The 22,202-nt window shown below is 40.2% G+C and overlaps 1 protein-coding gene across 3 annotated transcripts in view; it reads left to right on the forward strand.

The window, feature by feature from the left end:
• The window catches only part of MCU (mitochondrial calcium uniporter), a 96,099-nt gene that overhangs the window by 15,388 nt on the left and 58,509 nt on the right, over positions 1–22,202 (forward strand). The window contains exon 1 of one of the 3 annotated variants that reach the window (XM_075505413.1): positions 19,672–19,710. The exons of the other annotated variants lie outside the window; for them this stretch is intronic. Coding sequence (XP_075361528.1) covers positions 19,687–19,710 — 24 coding nt within the window. The 5' untranslated portion in view covers positions 19,672–19,686. Of the gene's footprint in view, positions 1–19,671; positions 19,711–22,202 lie in introns of those variants that run through there. 3 annotated transcript variants of the gene reach the window in all.

Below are 22,202 nucleotides of genomic sequence, written 5' to 3' on the forward strand. Positions count from 1 at the left end.
TTCACTTGATCCAGCACAAGCCATAATCTGTCTTTGCGTGCTGGTTACTACCAGTCTTACATTCCTACAAACTAATTTTTGATTAATAAAAGCTGTAAAAGAATCCATGTGAAATAGCAAAAAAAATCCCAAACCCAAAACAAGTATGTTTTAGAGCATTGTTGGTTGACTCATCTTGTTCAGACTTTTCACTGATGATGATTTTAGGAAAGAACGGTTACTTCCACTCTAATTCTTAGAGGACTCCTGGGAGGTTTTTGGGGAGTCTAAAACTTCTGTGAAGTTTTCATTCAGAATTTGTTGAAACCAATTTTTGTAATACAAAGTTGGAAGATACATGCTTCCAAACACCTTATCTTACTGTACTTATGTTGAGATTACCCTAGTTTAGAAAAATAACACAGAATTACTGTCAGTAAAACAGTAATCTGGCAGACTACTGTGATACAGATTTAAATGGATGTGCCATCAGTATTGCTAACAAATTGCTTGCAGTGACCTGAGCAGAGGTTCAGCAACAAATATTTCTGGCTGTCTTTGTTTTATAAATTCAGATGAGATCAAATATCCCATGTCTATTTGTACAGTGGGAAGTTTAGGTGCAAGTTTCTTTACGCTTTGCTGATTCCACAGTCAAGAAAGTGGAAAATTACTTGTATTTTTTGAGTTTTAGGGCCATCATGATTTTTTTGCCTTCTCTTGGGTTCTTTGAAAGCATTTTTTGGCAAAGAACTGTTTTGCAAGGCGTCCCTCGTGAAGCTGGAAATGTTGGACTGTACACAACCTCACCAATTTTGTGGTTACAGTTATAGTACACTCTGACTTCTATCTGTTTACTGTGGGAAAAGTTAATGTTTGGGTTGGAGGACTGCTCTGATCTCTGTTTTAGAGTTAGAGGTGTGAAGGCCTTCATACCTGCTTTTCATTAGCAAAAACTGGTGTTTGCATATTTCTGTCAGTAAAAGTGTGCAGAATGACCAAGTGGCTGTTCTCCAGGTTGTCAGGATGAGTAAGCGTGGGTTAAGAGGCAGGAGCTGCAGGGTGATCCTGCCCGGGAGACGCTGGTGTAACTGCATGCTGGCTCGGTAGGTGCTGCTGGCAGAGAGGCCTTGAAGGAAGCAGTTTCTGCAGTTCCTGTGCTTTGGCTTTATGAATCCTTCCTTGTCTGGATGCAAAATTGGTTTTCAGAGAAGGCTGTGGTGGCTGTGGGGATTCTCTCAGGTTTTCTTTAAGTAAATATTTAGTTTCTAAGAATCTCTGCCCTTTGAATGGTGACCTTTGAGTCATTACTGAAGTAAATGGCATGCTTCTTGGACCTCTTGAAGGATATTTGACCTGTGATGTTAAACTGGTTATTTGTTCCGATTCTAAAACTGCCTTTGGGATTGTGGAGGAGTTGATGTTGCAAGTGTGAGCTGGAAAGAAGGAAGCTTATCATAAGTCAGACTGGTCTTGGTGAGCATCTGTGACTATGGGAGCACACAAACAGACTGACACCAGGCTGCTTTGGTATGGGGTTTCTTTATGCAGCTCTCGTGGCTTGCCAGGGATAAGCAGAAATGGATTGTTATTTAATACTACTAAATGAAACAAATGTAATTAGCATTAAGTTTACTAGATATAGATGTATAGTATGTAATATATGACTGTATTTTTCAGAGATTGTACCAGCAGTTGATTTTTCCTTGAACAGATGACATGTCTACTTCTGTGACATGGCAATAAAAAATCATCACTTCTTTGAATGTAGCATTAGCATTGTTGTGCTTTAGGAAGTGTCTTTGTGGTGTTGAAACTGTACATGTGTCTGTGGTGGCACGAGGGTTAGAGTTTGATTTGTATGCAGCATAGTTATGCCAGGGTGGTTGCTGCTGCAAAAAGTGTGCAATTTATGGATGTTTCAGAAAAGTGCAGGAAGCTTGAATGGCGTAACTGCTTACCAGCTGGGGAAGCTATCCCTCTTTTCCAGCACCTACAAGGAAGGGAGTTCATATAACTTCCAAAATTGCTTCTACCGTCACATTATTTATGTGGGTATTTTCTCCATGCAATGTCTAGTAAACCTTTTCTTAATAAGTTTCAATGTTTTATGGCAAAAATCCACTAACTGCTAGGATGGAGATTAAACTAATTAAGAACTTTGCTAATATATTAAAGGAATTCATTTTAAAAAAATAAATACAAATAACAGGGGGGAACACAGTGCAATCCCTTTTATTGTGCCATGTCTTTCTCTCCTAGCGGGGGATTTTTCTGTCCCTCCAGCAGCTTTGCTCAGTGCTCAGAGCAAAACCAGCTGGGTAGAGAATGGCAGCTTGACCTTGGTGTGTTTGGAGGGATGAGTCCCACCTGGCCCGAAGGGCTTCTCTCCCCCTTTGGGGGTTGGAGGGGCTTAGTGCCTGTTAGGTGCATGAGGAGCAGCTGTGTGGGCAACAGCCTGACAAGGAGCAGCTGTGGAAGGGGTCCTGGCTTCCCGATGAGTGTGGGGGATGGCAGGGGGCATGAGCTGAGCAAAAAGGCTGCAAGAACATCATCACCTTGCTTGGCACTGTGTAGGCTTTACCCTTCCTCAGTATGGAGTGTGCAGTGAGTAATATGTGTTATTTCTGCCTAGAGGGTTTTGGGCTTCTGCTTGAATTAGCCTTCCAAGTTACTTAATGTGTTGTGTTGTTGTAATTATCTGGCATTGTGAAGTCCTCTAATCTTTACGTGTTGGGAGTGTTGGGCCAGTGCTTGGGGTGTTATGAATGCTTGGCTGCTGGGGGAAGTAAGAAATTCTTTGTAGAGAAATAATATACCATTTACCACCAGGGCACTTGTCTGGGGGAAATAATGTTTTTTGTCTTGCAAGCCTTGTTTTCTCTTTTAGCCTTTCCCCAAATGTCAAAGGGAGTACATAACAGACTTGAAAAATATGCCATAGGTATTTTCAATGCCTCTTATCTTTGTTTATACTTGAGTAAAAACGTCATGAAAGATCTTTAATTCAGGAGAAAACATTTGGAATCTTCACAACCAACACTTCATGTCTTGGTGTTTATGTGTGCTTAGATCAGAATAAGTCTTTGATATTGGCAGGGCACAAAGAATAGCTTTTTCAAGCATGCAAGTGGTTGGATAAAGTAAATAAAAGTAATGCTACACAAATTTCTATCTGCTCATTGGATTGTGTGTGATAGTGTGCTGGGTATGGTGTTAAAAAAAAAAAAATAATTAAAAAGCCAAAACCTGGATGTGCATCCTATCTGCTAGGATAAAACAGAGAATTATACCCAACTTTTAATAAAGGAAAGCTGACTTTTAAGGCCATGTTGAGTGTGAGAAGGCAGGCAGCTCACTGAGCGCGTGCTATAAATCCCTAGTTGTGCCCTCTGTATGGGGTAGGCTTGTAGGACTGCTTTCTCATACTTCTGCCCGTGGAGTAATTGGTTCTGCATAAAGTTTTGAGTAAAAGCTGGTGCCTTCTCTTGTAACTTACCTTGAGAGTTGTATTTCCTAGTGGAACAACAAGGAGTTTAAATTAATATATGCGTACTATACACGTGGCTAAAAAGTTTTGGTTTTTCTTCTACTGGGGCTTGCCATGGCTGAAGCTGTGTCTCTTCCCACAGAGGCAGTTGGTCTGTGGCTTACTAACATGGTGGTTACATTTTAATTCTTGTTTACCAACTAGGTGAATGCTCTGCTTCTGTTGCTCATCTATAATGGTTTTTTCTAGCATATATCTAGTAATCTTGTCCAAGTGATGCTATGTGTGTGGAAGGGTTGTGGGAGGAAGAACTTTGCCTCTTTCCCTTCTTTCTTCCTTGCATTTGATTGATGCTTCCTGAATGTGTGGTGGGAAATACCATATATAGCTCCTCCAGAAGTACAAAGTCCTCCATTGAAAAACAGGTAAGCACATGTTGTTTAGTATTCTTGTTCCAAAACACTCAGTATCTGATCTAAAATGATAAATTCCTCCCTCTTGTTTACAAAGTCAGTTTTATTTTTGGTTTTCAAGTGAACAAATAGGTCAATATTAAAAATTCTGCAGTCACCTCTTCAACAAAATTGTGTAGGCATGATTATCTGGATTTTCCTAGAGACGGAATTCTAAACAAATGTTGCTAGAAAATGTTTTGGGTAAGTCTTTATTAAAAATTTAAAGTTGTTTTTCTCATGACAAAATTCAAGTCAACTAAATAACCTGAAGTTGTATCTTGTTTTTTCCAAAGGGAACAAGATCATGGCAGTCTGTGGGTGGCCTTAAGGAAGTATATACTATCCAGGCATAAACAGGAGTACAAAGGAATGCTGCTTCTGCAGGAATAGGTATTAGTAGAAATCTAAAATCCAGTTCCTCCATGAGCTTGCCTTATACTGAACATTAGTTTTGTATAGAAAGAGTAAGTGCATTTACATACAGACTTAATTTTCTTAACAAGAACCGATGAGGAGTCCTCCCTATTGTTGGAACTAGTGGCAATGTTGCTTGTTTCAGCACTGCTTGGTAAAATTAAGTTCTTTACAACATATACATGTGTGGGATTTCTTGCAAGTTTGTGACTCAGTAATTCCAACAAAAGTCCAGGGTTTAAGAACTGCATGAGTGACCCACTGGGACTGAGTTAGCAAGAGGTAGTGTTAATGGCTTACTGCAGGTATACATGCTCTTACTTCTCAGGTGATTTAACTTAAGAATGTAGATATTTCCTCTTCAAAATGGGCTCATGAAATTGGGTTTCCTTTTTCTTCTTTTTCTGCCAAGCAGACAGTGGAAGCTGTGGCTGTTGAGCGTGGGACACAGCATTTGGATGATGATAAGAGATTTCTATAGTAGTGTGACCATTTGAATGTTAGAGGACATGAAAACTGAAGAAAAATGTACAGGCAGATTATTAAAACTTGCAAAGGCACTGGGATAAATCCAAATATCAGTGGGGTGGTATTGTGGTTTTTAAAAGTTACAGTAGGCAACTTCTTGGCTGAAATGGCATCTAGTTAGGACCTTCAGATGGGTCTAATTTTCTGATAGGCAAAGAAATGATTAACTAATCACACTTGTTAGGTGTAAAGTAGTGTTCATAGTTTGGTAATTATTTTGCTTGCAATATGTAGGTGTCCGAGTACAAACTTGTTGGGGGTTTTTACATTAGGAACTTCTAGAATGGAGAATTTGATCATCTTGAAGGATGTTAAGATATTTTAAATGATATTTATCATAGCTTTGTCAGCATTCAAGTTGGAAGAAGGTCAAATTTTGCAAGTTTTCCCTATGAATGTTCATCAGCAGTAGCTCTAAACAGTTGTTGAAAATGATTGGGTAGTTTTTATTGGAGGGGACATCTGCAGGTTGGCAACTTTAACCTACTTGGAGCATGGCTAGATTCAATGGTACATCAGGTTGCTTAAGGCCTTGTAGACTTTTTCGGAGTATGCCCAGACAAAGATGGAAATTAGACTGCCTCTTTGGGCTTCCTTTTTCTGATGCTGCACAGCTCTCATGGTAGTTTTTCCATCTTTTTTTGTGCCAATGAGAATTCTGTTAAAACAATTTGTGTCTTGAGATTTTGCTATGCAGCCCCTAGAAAAGTCTGGCTCCATCCTGCCTGCAGTTCTTGTTTAGTAGGAGATGGATTGGATCATGTAGCAGCCTCTTCTCCAAGCTGAACAGCCTCTAGCCTCTCTTTATATGTACTTCTACCGTAGCCTCTTGTATATCCAATGCTCTAGACCCCTGACCATCTGATGGACCTTCTCCTGGGCTCTTTCCAGTTTACGACTTCATTGTACTGTAGGTGTGCACAACTGAACTGTGCTATTCCAGGTGTGGCCCCATGAGGCAAATCACCTGCAGGCAGAGGGAAGGGGTTTTGCTTTTGTTAATGCAGCACAACACACGGTTGTAACCACATTTGGATTTGAACCTCCTGAGCTGCTTGCTTGCCCATTCATCTGACCTACTGAGATGCCCAAGGTGATAGCCTTGGTCTTTAGTGTATCAGCCATTCCCCCTATCTGATGTGGTCTTTAAACATGCTGAGAGTGAATTCTCTGCCCTCATCCAGGTCAGTGAGGAAGGTACTGGTGTTGCCCCAATATTACCTGGCTTACATATGGACTTAAAACTTCAAACAAATCCCAATTTACAGCTCCACTTTTGCTTTCCTGTCTCTTAGTTTAATGCCACTGCACTAAATCTTCAATTGTCTTGAACTGCCTGCGTTCTGGGGCTGTATACTTCTGGTTCAAAAATAATTTAATTCTGCAATTTGGCAGTACTGTTCTTTCCACAGTTTAATTAAACTCTTGCCTGACTAATGAGGTTCTTCACCACTTCCCTTCCACCCCTGCCACATACTCTTTCTCTACTGGTATCTTTTTGTTCACCTCTTCAGTATTTTACCATTTTGATCTTCACACCTTTGTCTACCAACATGAAAGTAAAAACCTGAAAGTCTTGGATAGTAAAGGTTTCAGTTCTTAGAGGTGTTGAATATCATAATTTATTCCAGTTTCAATGTCTGTTAATGGCAATGAATTTCTAAGGCTTTTTACATAATATATAAAAGGCAAAAAGAAAATCTTTGTTCTTTGCATGCTGGTCTTCAAAGGTGTGAACTGTTAATGTGCTTTGAGAATAACTTGAAAAGTTGCACCATGTATTTGGAAGTCCAATAGAGTTTTGACTATGTTGGATATATCCTCCTGACAGAGTGACAGAAAAATAATTTGGGAGCAACTAGATGGGATTTGTTCAAAAAGTGACGTTAATCTGTATTTGTTTAAGGTTACCAATGACTGATGAATTTTTGAGTAGTCTTTTAGAATGGGATATGAATTATTATGGTTAAGATCTGATTTCATAGGTTTTCATTATCTGCTTTCATTATCAGCATTTCTGAATGAGGTTGATATGGAGACCAGTCTGTTCATTTCATCATATGCCTCTGATTTTTCTGATGAGAGTTTAACTGTATATGAAAACTTGTAAGTCTAATAAAGCATATTTATCATTTAATTGTGTTTTAGAGCTCTAAGCATGCTGTTCTCGGGCAGTCAAGTCAGTGGAAGGTGTAGAATGAGAGTCTCTATTCAGCATGGTGTAGTATTTTGAGACGTGTTGAAGTCAACAATCACCAGGATGATTAATACAACTACTAAGTCAACACTGCTGTTAATTCAGTGACTGAATGTTTTAATCCCATTTCCCCATGAATGTAGCCATGTGTGTAAGTTCCTGGCAGCTTAAAGATGAGGATGAGATGGTGAATGCTTGTGACTCAGCAACCGGTGGGTGTAGTGGTCAGAGCTGTAATCCTTAGTGGTTACTGTATTGCCTTACCATAGTTGCAGGAACAAGCTTACAGCTGAATAACTGCATTCATTTAGAAACTACTCACAGCATCTTGAGCATGTGCTTTCCTGTCTTGCTGGGGAACTGACTGGGTATTTGACTAAGTGCAAGCTTTTATTTAAAGTCTTCATTCTTAGCTGTTGTCATATTTTTGCAGGTATTTAGACAGATTTAGGGGAATTGTTATCATCATAACTGTCTTTCTCCAGGTTGTAATGCTGCCTTAGATGGCTGTTAAGCCTCTGAATGCTGAAAGGATGCAGTAGTCTGTTCCTCTTGAGGACTGTCAAAACCCCATGTTTTTTCCAATACAGGCAACCAAATGGAAGGAAGTAATCAGGGTTTTTCTGAGCTAGGAGTGTTTTCTGGGCAGAAAAATGTCTTGGATTACGGCATGGTGGGTCTTGATAATCAAGTTATTCACCTTCTTAATGTTTGACCTGATAGATGATATAAAACAAATTGAATGACCACATTTTTCAATGAAAAATAATGAAATGGCAGATAAAACTGGCTTTTTTAGTTTAGCTGTAACTGTGCCCATCTCCTGCTTTCCTTCCTATGGCTTTAGTCTGGGCACAGTTGCATATGATGTGGTAAGACTGTTTTGCTAAAAGAAAGTCACGTGTCAGTGAGGGCCAGTTTGGCAATATGTACATTCTTGGGGTTCTTTTTCCTCTTTTGAAGATATGCAGTATATTGAAGGCTGAGCAGGTGATAATGAGAGAGTTCTTTTATAGCTTCATCACTTCTGCTGGAGTCTATAAACAGCAAGAGCAGGAGGACTGGTGTTGGAGGATGAATTCACATTCTTGGTATTATGTGATGTGTATTTATCTGGCAAACTTGTAGCACCTTTGAGTACTATGACAATTAACTTGGTATGTCCTACATACATCCTCCAGTACTGCCTTACAGTAGCCTTTGCTGTTGTGACATCTGTTACTTGCTTATCATGAACACTTAAAGCACAGGGAGTGTGCTGACATTTTGTTGATAGCCTGAAGTTGTAGGTTGGGCTGGTATTTACATCTCAGTTGTATATTTTGGATCATTATGAGTCTCTTGCTATGTTCTATGCTATGTGGCTGAGCAGAAACATGCAAAACCATTCATGCAACCATTTCAGTCTGTGAAAACATGCAAAATCTTGAGTATGAACCTGCAACCTATCTTTTCTCTCTAACCAGTTCAAATGTTAGTGATGGAATTTGTGAACAAGCCTTTCAGGTGACAGTTTGTCTCTTATGGCTTGTGTCTGTTCCTGTCTTAGAGTGCAAGAAATATTCTCAAATATCTGGTGGACTTAATGCTTTTGTCTCGTATAAAGTACATTTATTTCTTGAAGGTTAGCGGACTACCATGATTAATAAGTGACTTGGCTGATGTTCCATAGCAGGTTAAGTATCTGGGACAACTTGTTCTGAATAATTAAAACCAAAAACAAACAAACAAAACAAAAAAACCCAAAACAACAAAATAAACATGCTTTAGAGAATCATCTATTATCTACCTTGCTTTTGTGGTAGATTTTGGCAGTAGATGGGAATATGAAAGCATGAGTTAGATTAAAATGAAAGTTCTTGATACCAAACTACAAGGTGCTGTCCGAATGTTAGACTGGGTTTTGATGTTAAAGAGGGACGATCATGTTCTTTTTAGTTAGTCTCGTTTTAGCACAAGTAACACAACATTTGTGTTTAAATGGATAATGCATAGTTTACAAACGTATAAGTCTTTATTCTTTCTTGAGTTTTTCAGCTGTGACTCTGTTTTGCTTTATTCAGGTCAAAGTGAGCACCATGCTCAGTTTGACAGACACATAGTCTGTGCTGAGTATTTTGGTTTGGGTTTTTGTTCCCCGCCCCCCTGCTATACCAGACCTGTTCAAAATTGAAGCAAAACTTGTGATTTTTCAGGTGATAAACATAGTTCACATACCAATGGCTTGAGAGGGAAATTTTTTAACAGGAAGCAGATGGAGTGGTTTTTGAATAAGTTCTCTTAGTTCCTCTAGGCTCCCCTGCGTTAATTTCCTTAAAGGCTAAACTTGCGAGAACCTGATCTGTAACTTCATATACAAAGGATGAATTTGGCATTGCAGTAAGATTTTTCATGCTAAATGCATACGTGAACTTGGCAGCCATGCTCTGGAAAACAGATTCTAAATACCTGTTGTATAGCTGATTGAACTAACCTCACTTACTCCCTACTTTTGTTTCAATGCCAAACTCTTCTTCAGATAAACATGGAGGAAGGCAATAGTAAACAGTTGTGATTGTGGATTCATTATGACTGGACCAGAGTAAATTATTCTTTGGGATGAGAGAACTGGAGAACTGGTAGTATCTGTAGATCTTGCTAATCTTGGTCAGGATGTTAGTTCCTGGAAGGCATTGCCTGGTCTTCCCCCCCCCGAAAGCATATATAAAAATAAGTGTAATAGAAATGGATTTCTTAGCAGTTTTTTAATGAGGATCAAGATTATACAATATGTCTAATATTGTATATGCAATATACAATGTAGCAGTGATTACAGGTGTGCCTGGGCATCTCCTTAGGACTACTGGCTGCAATAGGATAAGCAAGCAGGATGTATCCTGCCTCATTGCTCTATAGCCCTATTCTTTTGCAAATTTACCAAAAGCAGAGACCTTTATCAGTGGGATTTGTATGTATGTAAATAGTGTGAGGCTGTTTAGACCTGTGGGGGTCTGTTTTTTGTTTTTTTTTTTTTTTTTTTTTCCAGGTTGGTGTTAGCTCATGGTGCTTCCCCTTGTGTACTTTGAGCAGATGACAGGATTGTAGGTATTGATGACGTTGGTTGAGAGAAGTTTTTGTATAGGCTCTTGTCTCTGGCTTTTGTTGGCGGTTCTAGCAAGGTCTATAAAAGCTACAGTAGAGGGGCTCCTGAAATACAAGACAGGATCAAAAATGTATCTTCCTCATGGGCTGGGTAAGAGTTTTGGTGCAATTTTAGTAATACTTGACCATGATTTCTGTTTTTCAGTACTGCTATTCATTTTTCTCCCCTGCCATTAATATAATCTTTTTGATAAATTCTACTTGTAGAGATGCTCTACTTGGGTGAGGGTCATGACTTGGCCAGAGCCATCTTGCACTCTTAGTACAAAGCTTAGTTTGAACACAGCCAGATTCACATGCTTCATTTGTCACAATCTGCAAACAAGTCTGTGTCTCATGAATGCAAAGCCAGATGATGTTGGACACAGGGTTGTACAAGGAATATGAATTCTGCAGCTTCATGATTTATCTAGGGACCGAGTGTTATTTAGAGCTTACAAAATCATGGCGAATCAGAATGAGCAGTGCTATGGATGCCCTGGCTGTAACAGATTTTGACCAGTGAAGCTGATGCTTCTGGGTGGGTTATTTGCCTGCTTATTTGTTCCTTGTACCAATGAGACCTGTCCTTTCCCAGATCTTTTTGGTTTTCCTCCCTCTTCAGATGTCTCCAGTTTTTTGCAAGTGGTTAGTGGCAAGGTCTGAGGATGTTGTGATGGGTGATAAATACTGGAAGTAACCAAGCTGTTGGGCAGAGGAGTAGAGGCAAGCTGTCAATCTGCTGGATGCTCTGAGAGGTGTTCTCAAGAAGCAAAGACAGACCTGCTTGCCAGAGAGCACTTTGAGAGCTGATGCAGCAACCTGGGAGTGATGCAGGACTTGTCAGTGCTCTACAGCTGTCCGCAAATTGCAGTCTAATTTGGGTTTAGCAGGATTCTGCAGTAGCCAGAATAGTTGTGTGGGAGAGTTTTTTAGGTTTTTGGTTTTTTTTTTTTTTTTTTTTTGCAGCACCTTTGAAATAAGAAAGCTATTTCAAACACTTGTGCTTTATGTGCTTTCCTAGAGCTTCATGTGGACTAAATGGTAACGCTGTAGTTGCCAGCTGGAAAGTGTTTTTCTTCTTTTGATACATATATTTTATTGCTAGCATTGCGGGGGGGTGTTACTGTTCTGGGGCGATGAGAAGGCTGAATAGAGGAAGAACACATGTGCATTGCAATAAAGGGCTGTAGAGGGGTCACACCAAGCCGTTTTACACTCTAACAGGAACAGATGGATCCAGACTTCTCTTCTGAGTAATCAAATCATGTAAGAGACAGAAAAGTCGCACTGACATGATAGTACTATATAGTACCTGAACCACAGCTGCTTACATCCCCTCAGTTGTCTTCCTCGATTATTGATGGAACAGGCTCCTGACAAATTTTTGCCTTTTGCTGTGGATGAGCTGCTATTTGGGTTTCTGAGGTAGACATTTCAGTACTTCTGTTGTCCCCCTCCGGGCTTCATGCAGTGGCTGTAAATAAAAGGCCTAGCACATACAAGAACATTGTAGATGCTTGCAGCCTTGAGGATCCTGTTAACATTAACCTTGTGGATCAGCTCTTCTCTCTTCCCTCTTCCTCCACTGCTCCTAAATTGATGTGGTCTTCAGGTTAGGGGGGAGCAAAGGGCAAGTGTTATTCTTACATGTATTTTGGAGAGACACAATCAAGTCTTTTGCGGCATTAGGTTGCCATACATAAAAATGTTTTCCTAAAAGACGAGCAGAGAGGCTTTTTCAGGTTTTACTACTGAGCGCTGTTGGAGCTCTCCAATTCAGATTTGGTACCCAAGGGCAGAAGTTTGTGAAACACCTACATATTACTCATAATGTTTAAATGCCTAACGTACTTTTCACAGAAAATCCTGTGGAGAATGGATTTCCTCCGTGAATCCCTGTGGCTATAATCATGATGTTACTTTTGGCAACAATGACATAATTTAATCCCGCTTAGTGCTTTGTCTCTGAAATAACAGGTGACAAAGGAAACACAAATTACTACATTTCTTATTTTAGCAAGATAGGATATGTCCAAATGTAACTGTCGACAAGAAAATGTGTTATTACATGCCTTGCTCTGGTATTTGGTAGAGCTTAATGTAGTGTTGCACAAAAATGTAATGGAAATCTAGAACTCCAGCAAAAGGTTGTCAGTCTGAATACAGATTTTTGTTATCTAATTTTTGACCATTTAATGAGTTTTATGTGTCCTTTTCCCATGAAGTGTTTAAAATCACAATAAAAGTATATTCTTCATTTAAAATGAAAGCTGCAGTTTTTTTCTAAGCCAGTTTGTGGTCCTTCATTGGCTTTTCAGAAGTCTGTCCAAATATTTGGCTTGCTGCTTCTACTCCCCCCCCCCCCCCCCCCCCCCCCCGTTTTTAGCCCTGTGTTTGGTAGGGGACTGCTATGATGTTTGGACACTGGTTTGTCTTCTATGAGCAAGCTGTGGTGACTGTGTGTCTGCATGCTATGCTACTTTCTTTAGTGATGGTTTGGTTTGTCTTTGCTGCTTGAATGTTGTCTTCCCTTAGCCTTCCATTGAAATCGAAGGACCAGGTAATTCCCCCCCCAGGAAACAAGCAGGTGAGATGTGTGGATAATCTTGTTTTTTACCAATACCTCAAAGTCGGCCTTATAAACCATCTTGACTGCATTGCTCAGGCAAACCGTTTTGCTTGATAAAATGTCACTCTACTAAAACTAGATGCTTTTGATAGGCTCCTTCAAAAGCTTCTACTTCATGGGGAAATTGTGGGGATGGTCTTCTGTAATACTACAGTGGACCGCTTTTCACTTCCCCCTGGATCAGAAGTGCTCCACTGACGTATAGAATGAGTAACATTGCTCTAATATATTCCTGCTAGCTTGTGTTAAGAGCCCGTCAAAATATATATTGAGATTTCACTTTTCCTCAGTGTTCCTTACAGGAACCGTTTGGATAGTTGGGTTACACGATGTCTGGCATAGGAGCTCTGAGCCCTTTGGAACAAAGGGAATGCTGTTTTATTTCCTATCATGAGGACTGTCTGGAGCGCACAAGCGACTACAGTACATAACTGTGCAGGCACATCAGGTGTTTTCATAGTACCTGTGCTCTTCTGTTCTCCAGCCAGTTTTCTCCTTAGAGGTTTGGGAAGCAGGACTGGTATGCAATAAATACACGAAGTCTTCAATTTGTGTTTTCCTCAAAAAGCTGCAGAGAAATTCAAATACTAGGGACACTGTCCAGAGTTTGTTGCCAGAAGCATCATTCCCCTTAACACTCTGCATAGTGTATGTATGCTGGTTCTTAGCCATGTAAAGGTATGGGGAGGAGCCATCTTGCCTGTCATGGATATGAGGCTTTAGGGGAAAGGAAAGATTAAGGTGTATGTGCTGAGTGGCTTTAATAGGTGAAGAGTTCAAGCTCCCTGTCAAACTGTCAAGGAAATGTGCAGCCTGGTTAACTTTGTGATAAGCATTCCTGTTGATGTAGTGCTCTGTTCGCACTAATGTCACTTCTTACAAATGACACTTCTTTATCTTGCTTCCATTATAAATACTCAGGAAATGTGTGTGCTGCAGTCCATGTATCTGGAGGTCAGTGTCCTGCTTCTGAAGAATAGCAGCGACCCCTCATCTTGGTCACTCCTTGCTGATCTCCCAGGTACTAGGTGCATCTCTGGCTGGCAGCTTGTTTGGCACAGAACTTGTTCTTACAAAAACTGTGTGTGTCTAAATAAAAACAAAAGCTCTGCCAAAAATCTCCTGGTATCTTTGGTATGAGGCTTGGAAGTTAGTGATCCCAAGGCCTCCCCAAATCTTTCAGTTCTGTCCTCCATTAATTCAACACATTCTTAGTGATCGGCGTTACAATTTCCACTTTGTATAAAAATGTTCTATGTGGTTTGAATCCATATAAAGATCTTGCTGTCAAAACCACAGAGATCATCAAAGGCTTTTTTCTGAAGGAGATCTTCCATAAGAATGTTTTGGAGATTATGCAAGTTGGTTATTTTTGAAATACTGGCACGCGAGATACTTGCTCTGAATTCCTCTTTTCCCTTTATAGAGAGGCTGTAACAAGTTCTGATTCTAAAAACAAAACAAAAACAACCTCCCTCTCAAATTACTCATTAGACACAGCTTGGAAAAACAATGGCATCTCTAAATATATTGGACAGGAAACCTTATTTGAGTCTCCATCTTGTAAAGAAAAATGTTTAGTGTCAGAATTTATCTTGAAATTTGCCCCAGAAACAACATCAATATGTGGGCTGATGAGACATGGCTGTCCTTCACCATGTTGGGTCTAACAGTTGAGTCAACTGTAGTAGTTTGGACAGTCCTTGTTGAGAAATCTCTTCTACATACCTCGATGCATTTATTAAAAATCGTGGAAGTCCTTCCTACTACAGTATAACACTATTTCAATTGTTAATAACAATAAAAGCAGTTAAGTGTAGATTCAATTGAGCTTCACACAGTTAAGAACGGGGTGCTTTGGGTTTTTAACGTAGTTGTACTGCTTTTGGGAGATAAAAGCTGTGGTCACCATCCAGTTTTTGTATCCTCAGATAAGGACAAATATTCTTCCTTTCAGAGTCTGCTAGATGTATTTTGAACTCTTATGCTCAATGTTGATGCTGGAATAAAACAGGAAAATAGCTTCAGGGGTCTCTGAGGTCCCTTCCAGCCTGGGCTGTGCTGTGGTTCTTGCCCTACTGTGTCCTTGGTGGCTTGTCTGGCCTGACTGTAGTTGGTGCATTGCAAAATAGTTTGTACAGAAGAGAATGTTGCGTTGGTCATCATGGCTCCAAATCGTCCCAGCAGTGCTTATTTTTCCAGGCAGTTGGTAGTACTGGAAAACCAATAGAGTTGAGACAAAGGAAAAATAAGCATACCCTACTAAAAGGGACTGTTCAGCTGCTGTCGTAGCTTCTGAGATGTAGCCAGTTGGTGCCAAATAATTATATGCTCTCAGCTGGAAAGAAGCTGCTTCATTCCCTCTAGCAGAATATAAAATTAATTTCCTGTGATCGTCTGCTCAGCCCTACTTGAATATCCTGTTTGGGAGTTTTTTGAACTGTTGAAAGGTTGAAGTCAAGGCCAGTGATGAGCTCCTCTGCTTTGGGAGCAACTTGTGTTGAGAATTTTCTGGCTGAGTCGTGGTGGCACTCTGCAATCCTGGAGCTCACCAAGCCAGGCTCAGCAGAAAGGGACTTGTGCAGGTCTCTTGTGCCCTGGATTTCTGCTGTGCATCTCCTGTTCCCCTGCTAGACCTGAGCTCGCCCTTGAGCTCTTAGCCCCATTGTTTGGTCCAAGACCAGTAGACCCTTTCCATGCATGTGACAAACTCCAATATGTAATGGTGTCCCACGTGCAAGGAGGTTAAGTTTAAAAGTAACATACATATCTACTTATCCCCCCCCCTCCCCCCCCCGCAGTGCCTGGCAAGCATTTGGCCACGTTCAACCTTGCAGAAGGCACTAGCTTGGGCTGTAGGATAGAAACATTACTAACTGGAGTTGTTGCTAGTGGTATCTCCACTTCAGTGCACTTGATGGCTGTATCTGAAATAAGGATCAAAGTGCTACAGCCCTTATTGAAGAGAGGCTGGTGTTGCAGGCAATTACGGATTGCAATGGCCCACTAATTTTAAACCAATATAAACTCTGCCTCCTGTAGTGAAAGATCTTCACAGCATTACCAACCGCAAGCCCTAATCCCACCCCAACAGAAATTAGCCTTAAAACGGGAACGTGAGGGCTTTGATAAGTCTTTGTAATCTCCCACACTCAGAAAAACATGGTGCTTATCCCAAAACTGTAAATATAAGATCAGTGGTGTAAATGGATGGAGCTGCCAAAATAAACACACTGCAGAAAGAGATCTAGAGAGATGGTAAGCATTAGTGCTTTGGGCACCTTTAGGCATAATGCATTAGGTAATTGGCAAGTGAACTACACCTACTTTAAAGAAGAAAACTATACCTTCTACCTTAATCTAACCTTAATTGGGTATATTACCCACCCCCCTCACCCCACCCCCCGCTGTTAGATGACTTATCTCTGAGGATGGTAGCATGGAAGGTATCTGAATATCATTAGGAGCTCTGACATAACCAATCTTCCTTGCTTTGGAGTAGTTCATTTCCCTTTCCTTTGAGGTAATGGAGTGAAGCAGAAGACAGGCAGTGGGAGACCTGAGGCTTGATAAAATAGCAGCATAGATGTATTTAGTGTTGTCTTCAGGTGTTTGAGCTTGAAGTGATTTTTTCAAGTTGTTGTGTACTCTTTCTTCCCATTGTAGCTGGAGGGCTGCAACACTTGGAAATGAATGCAGTGCCTCTTCTATAAAGCCTCAGAAACACTCAGATGATTAAGAAAACAAATATTAGAAGACCTACCAAAACCTACTCTTGCTTTCCCTGGGGACAAATTCACCTTAACATAAACTCCTGAAAAAGGGAATTCTTTTTTTCTGAGCTGATAACCATGGTGACAAAGGTGATCACAAGTTTACAGCCTTCATTTCAAAATAGCAAGCTTATATATATATACACACACACAGAGAGGACTTTCTGAATGGTAATTTGCTTGGGATTTGGGGTGCTTCTTGTAAAACATAAATGTCTACCAAACAAAAAAGAGGAGGCAAGGAAAAACCTGTTGATGAAATTGTATCTGATAAGAGGAAATAACATTATTAATGGTTCAGATATATCCAAAGAGTTTTTAAAATCTTGTTTTCTCCTCTTTGCTGAGCGGAAGGCTTTTTCTTCTCCAGGAGAGCCTGTAGCACTGTCCCTGTGTAACTTGGGCTTTCCCTTTCAGTAGTGTGTATGTAACAGTCCCTGTGCTTTTGTAGGCATGTATCTATCTTGCAACTTGAGCTTCTGTTTCCTGCAGGAAAAACCTCTTGAAGATGAGATTCAATTCAGTTCTACAGCATCCAGTTTCTATTGTGTATAGCAAAGAGTTTTTCATGTCTTAAGCAGCTGGTCATCTAAGTACTTGTCTCTAATGAGTTGCTTGGTGGAAGGTAACTTTGAATTAATTTTGAGTGAGGATTAAACTGTAGTGTCAGAACAGGAATTTAAGCCTCTGGAAGGTTCAGTGATACTAAGCCTGATTATTCAATTAAGGTGTTCTAAACCAAAATGAACATAACGTGGTTTAGCTTTCTTGTGTCCTCATGTAGAAAACCCGTGGTTAATTTTTTTTCTTGTAGCCTGATATCATACTAATCTGACTTGTCAAGGGTTTTATTAGCTGGAATGTACTTGCCCTGGGGTTGTGGAGCTAAATGCTGATTTACTCTGCAGTCTTGGATATTGAGGTTTTTATAGAAACACTGCATTGTCTCTTAGAAATGTAATTGATGGCTGAGCTTTGAATCAAAAGGACATTCATATATAATGTTTCTTGCTGCAGGGAGGCTCTTGCCAGATGTTATGAATAGCCTGGAATGACATACATGCTTTAGGTAGTATTCCAGAAGATCTACTAATTGGTAAGCCACACTTTAGTAAGCCACCCTCCTCCAGCTTTTATGCAAGTTACATCTTCCTGTCTTTGAGCCCTTTATCCCTTTGCATGTTAGTATGCAAGGGAGGGAGGTGGGGAGCTAATGAGGCTTTATACTGATGGAAGTTGAATGTCTAGTCTTCAGTGACTTGCAGCACTACTTATCTTTTAAGAGACTTTACTGGATAAAAAGTCTAACTTGATCCACTCATTTCAGTTGTTGCTTAGGCTCTTAATGAAGCAGGAAACTGTTGCTGAGCCTGTGCCTTCCTGGCTAGGATGGACACTTGTGATTGTGGCCAAACAGAGCAGGGGCACTGGCATGACTGATGGCTGTTGAGAAGTACTGTGCTGAGGCAAGGTGCCTGCAGGGGCAATAAGCAAATAATATTTAGCCATTATATCACCCTGCTGTTTTCTTACCCTTTCGTTCTCACTTTCTATGCTTTTTGGGTTAGAGATATGTTAGTAGCAACTTCTACTTCTTCACAAGGAAATTCTTCTGGGCTGGTGTTTAAGTCCTTTGAAGTGTTTTGTTTCATGTAAATTACTATAGAAGTTAGTGATACATGCATGTGCTCAGGTAGGAGGATAAGGAGCCAAAGCCAGTTTCATCTCATAGTCATAGTTATTTAGAAAATCTTGTAGTGCTATTGACATGGGAATACTTTGGCAAGTGGAAAACGCTCATGTTGGTAACTACACGCAGCAAAATGTACAGTTAGTTATCTTCAATATGGATATTTCAACAACTCTCAAACCTTTTAATCTGTTTACTTCACCATAACAGCAGGAACAGAAACCTCTCCATTGTTTGAGCTGTGCTAGTGTGCCTTAGTTTTAATAGCAGTCTTTATTGTTTCTCTATAGCTGTGCCAAATAATAAGGCGTTGAAGTAAATCTTGGTCTCTTTGGTCTCTATATTGTGACGAGAGTTGTCTTTGCTATATTGAAAATGGGGATTAGTCATCTTTAAGGATTGAGACTGGTTTGTTTAGCTCTTATATGGTCTCTTCGTAAACAAAAACTTGCCAAGGCATAGCTCTTTCAGCAGGTGAATAAGTAGGATGAAGTTAAGAAACTTGCTAGCCAGATGATATGATGAGTTCCTCTGAGGAACTGTCCATCCCTTAAGCATTGCTTTTCTGGAGAAGGGTTGCAGTTCTGGGAAGAGGCTGCTGTGGGTGCTGTGCTGTTCTCCCAGTCCCAATCATTGATGGCCTTGTCCCTCAGTGATGATTTTCCCACTCGTTTCTCCTGACCTGTGTTCCTATGGCCTTTGTGTTGGATGTGATAATAGTGATGTCTTTCTTCCTCTCTCGTTCCAGGTCATCACTGCTTCTGTGATGTGATGCCTCCTGTTTTTTGTTGGCACTGTAACCTAGTCTAATCAAATTGAAAAATCTTAATGTTGTTCTGCTTCTACCTTTCTAAACAGGATGGAAGCATCTGTACAACCCGATGACTGTCAGGTCATTTGATAGTGTGCTGTTATGTCACGTGATAAGCCCTTGTGTGGTAGCCTTGTTTAGACAAACAAAGTTCCTGTGAAGACTGGAGAAGCTTTTCGTTTCATGCCAGTTCTGATTTAAATCAATGGCTCTTCTGAGGAAAGGTCTTAGGGAGAGGAACAAGGTCAATATTTCCAGTAGAACTCTTAAGAGTAGTCATGAATTTCAGCATCTTAAAAGTTGGAGTCAATCATGCAGCAGTAATCTCATTTGAAGTGATTGAAGGATCCTTGAGTGTTGCCTGAGACAAGAGTTGGCACTTTAATACTGCTCTAGTATCAACAGTAAATGTCTTCGATCTCTAAAGGAGGACTCATGAACTGAGACTTTGAATTCCCCTGGAATTGCATCTTCCACTGGCTGCTTTGAAAGCCTTGGTGTCCTACAGTAGGTTGGGATATTTCTAGGAACATGTAGAAATAGCCATCTGTTTACATCTCTTTATTTTTTCCTTGGCAGATTTGAACCTGGAGGAGCATGTTAAGGTGCATTGGGTCAGAGGTATGTCAGCAGCGGCAGGCAGCCTCACATGGGTTCCTACCCAGGAGGTTTGCAGGGCAGCCTTCGGTGTGCCCCGCTTGCTTTGTCAAAGCAACATTGTTTGGGCTCAGCATCACGGCATGAGTGCAGGTTTGGCCCATCAGTGTTGAAGAAACCTGTGTGAATTGGGAGTAGCTCAGACCCCCTACCCTTGTTCTCAGATATAACTCTATGGTCTCTTAAGATTTTTATTTATCTTGTTGTTTGGCAAGTGCCTTAATCCAGAGATACTTTTACTTAGCCTTTGGTTGTTATCCTTATTGTGCTAGACTGTAAATTCTTGTTCAGACTGTAACCAGTGTTTCCATCCTTCTGTTTCACTGTATGATTAATCTCTTGATTAGAGAGATGCTGGATGTGTTGCTTTTTGGAGAAAGTGATTATCTTTGCAAGAGATAATACTTCCATTTCCTTCCTTTCCACGTAATTGTTGGTGTGTCTTGCATTTGTGAGAGGTGGCAGCTTTTTCAAGTGCTGCTCTCTGTTGCTTTTGTTGTTTATTCCTCCCCCCATATGGTACTATTCCCCAATTCAGACTTAAATAATTTCAAAGCTTGGAACATTGAGGTAAGTGATGAGGAGTCAAACAGGATTTCCCAAAAAGTAGAGAACACTCTTATTCCTGTTTTGTGAGCAGAGGTGAGTAACTTTATTCTCTTCCCCTGAAGAGAGAAAGGACATTGGTTCAGCTGACAACATACGTTTTTCTAAATTGAGTGTGTATAATCCATACTTGGAGAAATGTCCTTATATTTTAGTTTTGTATTCTAATAGGATTCTGAAGTCGTTTTGGCTTTCCGTGCACAGATTAAAACGGTGGGAAAGGTTTTTTGCATTCCTCAAGCTTTGCCCAGTCCTTCTGCTGTGAAGTTTTTTTGCTGAGATGACTTATGAACCGTATTTCAGAGATGATAGCTGATTCTTTTGTCTCTAGACTTTGCTTCTGGCTAACACAGGAGACCTGCTATCCTTTAGTTGCTTGTCTTCATCCTGCAGGAAAAGGGTGGGTATGAGAAGCACTATTGCCAGGGTCTTGTTTATTACTGGGTTATCAGTGGAAAGGCAGAGGTTCTGCAGAGGAATTGAATCGGTAAGCCTGTATGTGCATTAAAAATGACTGTGCAGAACTTACTAGAATAGCAATGGGGAACTGTTTCTTCACCTGTGCATCCTTTGCACATCTAGGGAGTGTTTCTGTTTCATCTTAAACTGCTTTCTTGACAGTCTACTGATTTTTGTGAATACTACACTTTCTTGTGGCTTTTAAGTTCTTATACAATACTGTACATCAGTATTTTTAGTCAAGCTTCACAATTTTGTAAATCTTAGCTTAAAATTGTCTAGCAAAACATCCGGGGGAAGAGTTGAGTGCAAGGAATTTTGGTTGTTCAGATAATGTACCTATAAGGTCTGTCTTCTGATGAATAATGCAATGTGCTGGCAGGAGTTTGAGGTGTACCATGGCTCTGGGAGGGATGTGGATTGTGCAAGTAGTAGTAGATAGTATTGCCTGGGCACTCCCCCACACCTGTTGCTGCATCAGTAGGTGTGAACAAAAATTAAGATGTTGTGGCATTGCTGAATGTGCAGTGGCTAATTTAGTGTAATGCTTTCTAAAATAAAGCATGTAACATTCTAATCCTATGAAAAATGTCTGCAGCTGTTTAAAACAAAAATTTCTATTAAAAAATGAGGCAAAATACTGCAGGAACCAAAATTTTTCCCTTGGGTCAACAGATCATCTACAAACTTACTCCCTATTTGTATAAAAAATGGTGGTACAGGTTTGCAACATACCATGAGGCTTTGATTACACTGAATAGCTGTAATAATAAATTGTACCCTGAAAGCCATGAATTGTGATGTAGAATGCTGAGGAACAAATAATAGTATACTGTGAATTAATATTCTATTAAAGGTCTGTTATGACTTTTAGCTGTGTAGCAAATTGAGACCTTAATGTATTTAGTTACTTTGCAGGGCTCTGCACACTGAGGAAATGGACAGACTGTAGAAATGCCTTCAGTGTACCAGTTATTTTGTCTCCTGCTTTCAGAGTTTGTTGTTAAGAAACCAGTTGGCATACTAGAGTGAAAAAGGTATAATAAACATTCTGGCTTCAGATACTGCATCCAGGACTTCAAATCCAGGTTAACAGCTGTTTGCATTGCCTCCAAGATAGGGTTTTTATTGCCTTCGGCTGCTGAACTGATGTGCCATGTAAGAAATGCAGGAGAGTCTAATAGCTGGTATAATGTCCAGTTGTGATACTGGTTGAGTTTTCTGTAATGCATATTGCTATTTCATCATCTCTACTGCTTTGAAACAGGCATGCACTGGAAGAATACTCCTGGGAACAAATCTAGATGTGATCTGTTATTCTTGAGAGACAAGAAGAAAGCCTTTTTCTGTGTAGGGGAAGAAAAAAATGTAATTAGCTGGGATCTTGGATA

Source organism: Mycteria americana, chromosome 6 (assembly GCF_035582795.1).
Source record: "Mycteria americana isolate JAX WOST 10 ecotype Jacksonville Zoo and Gardens chromosome 6, USCA_MyAme_1.0, whole genome shotgun sequence".
Taxonomy (NCBI): domain Eukaryota; kingdom Metazoa; phylum Chordata; class Aves; order Ciconiiformes; family Ciconiidae; genus Mycteria; species Mycteria americana.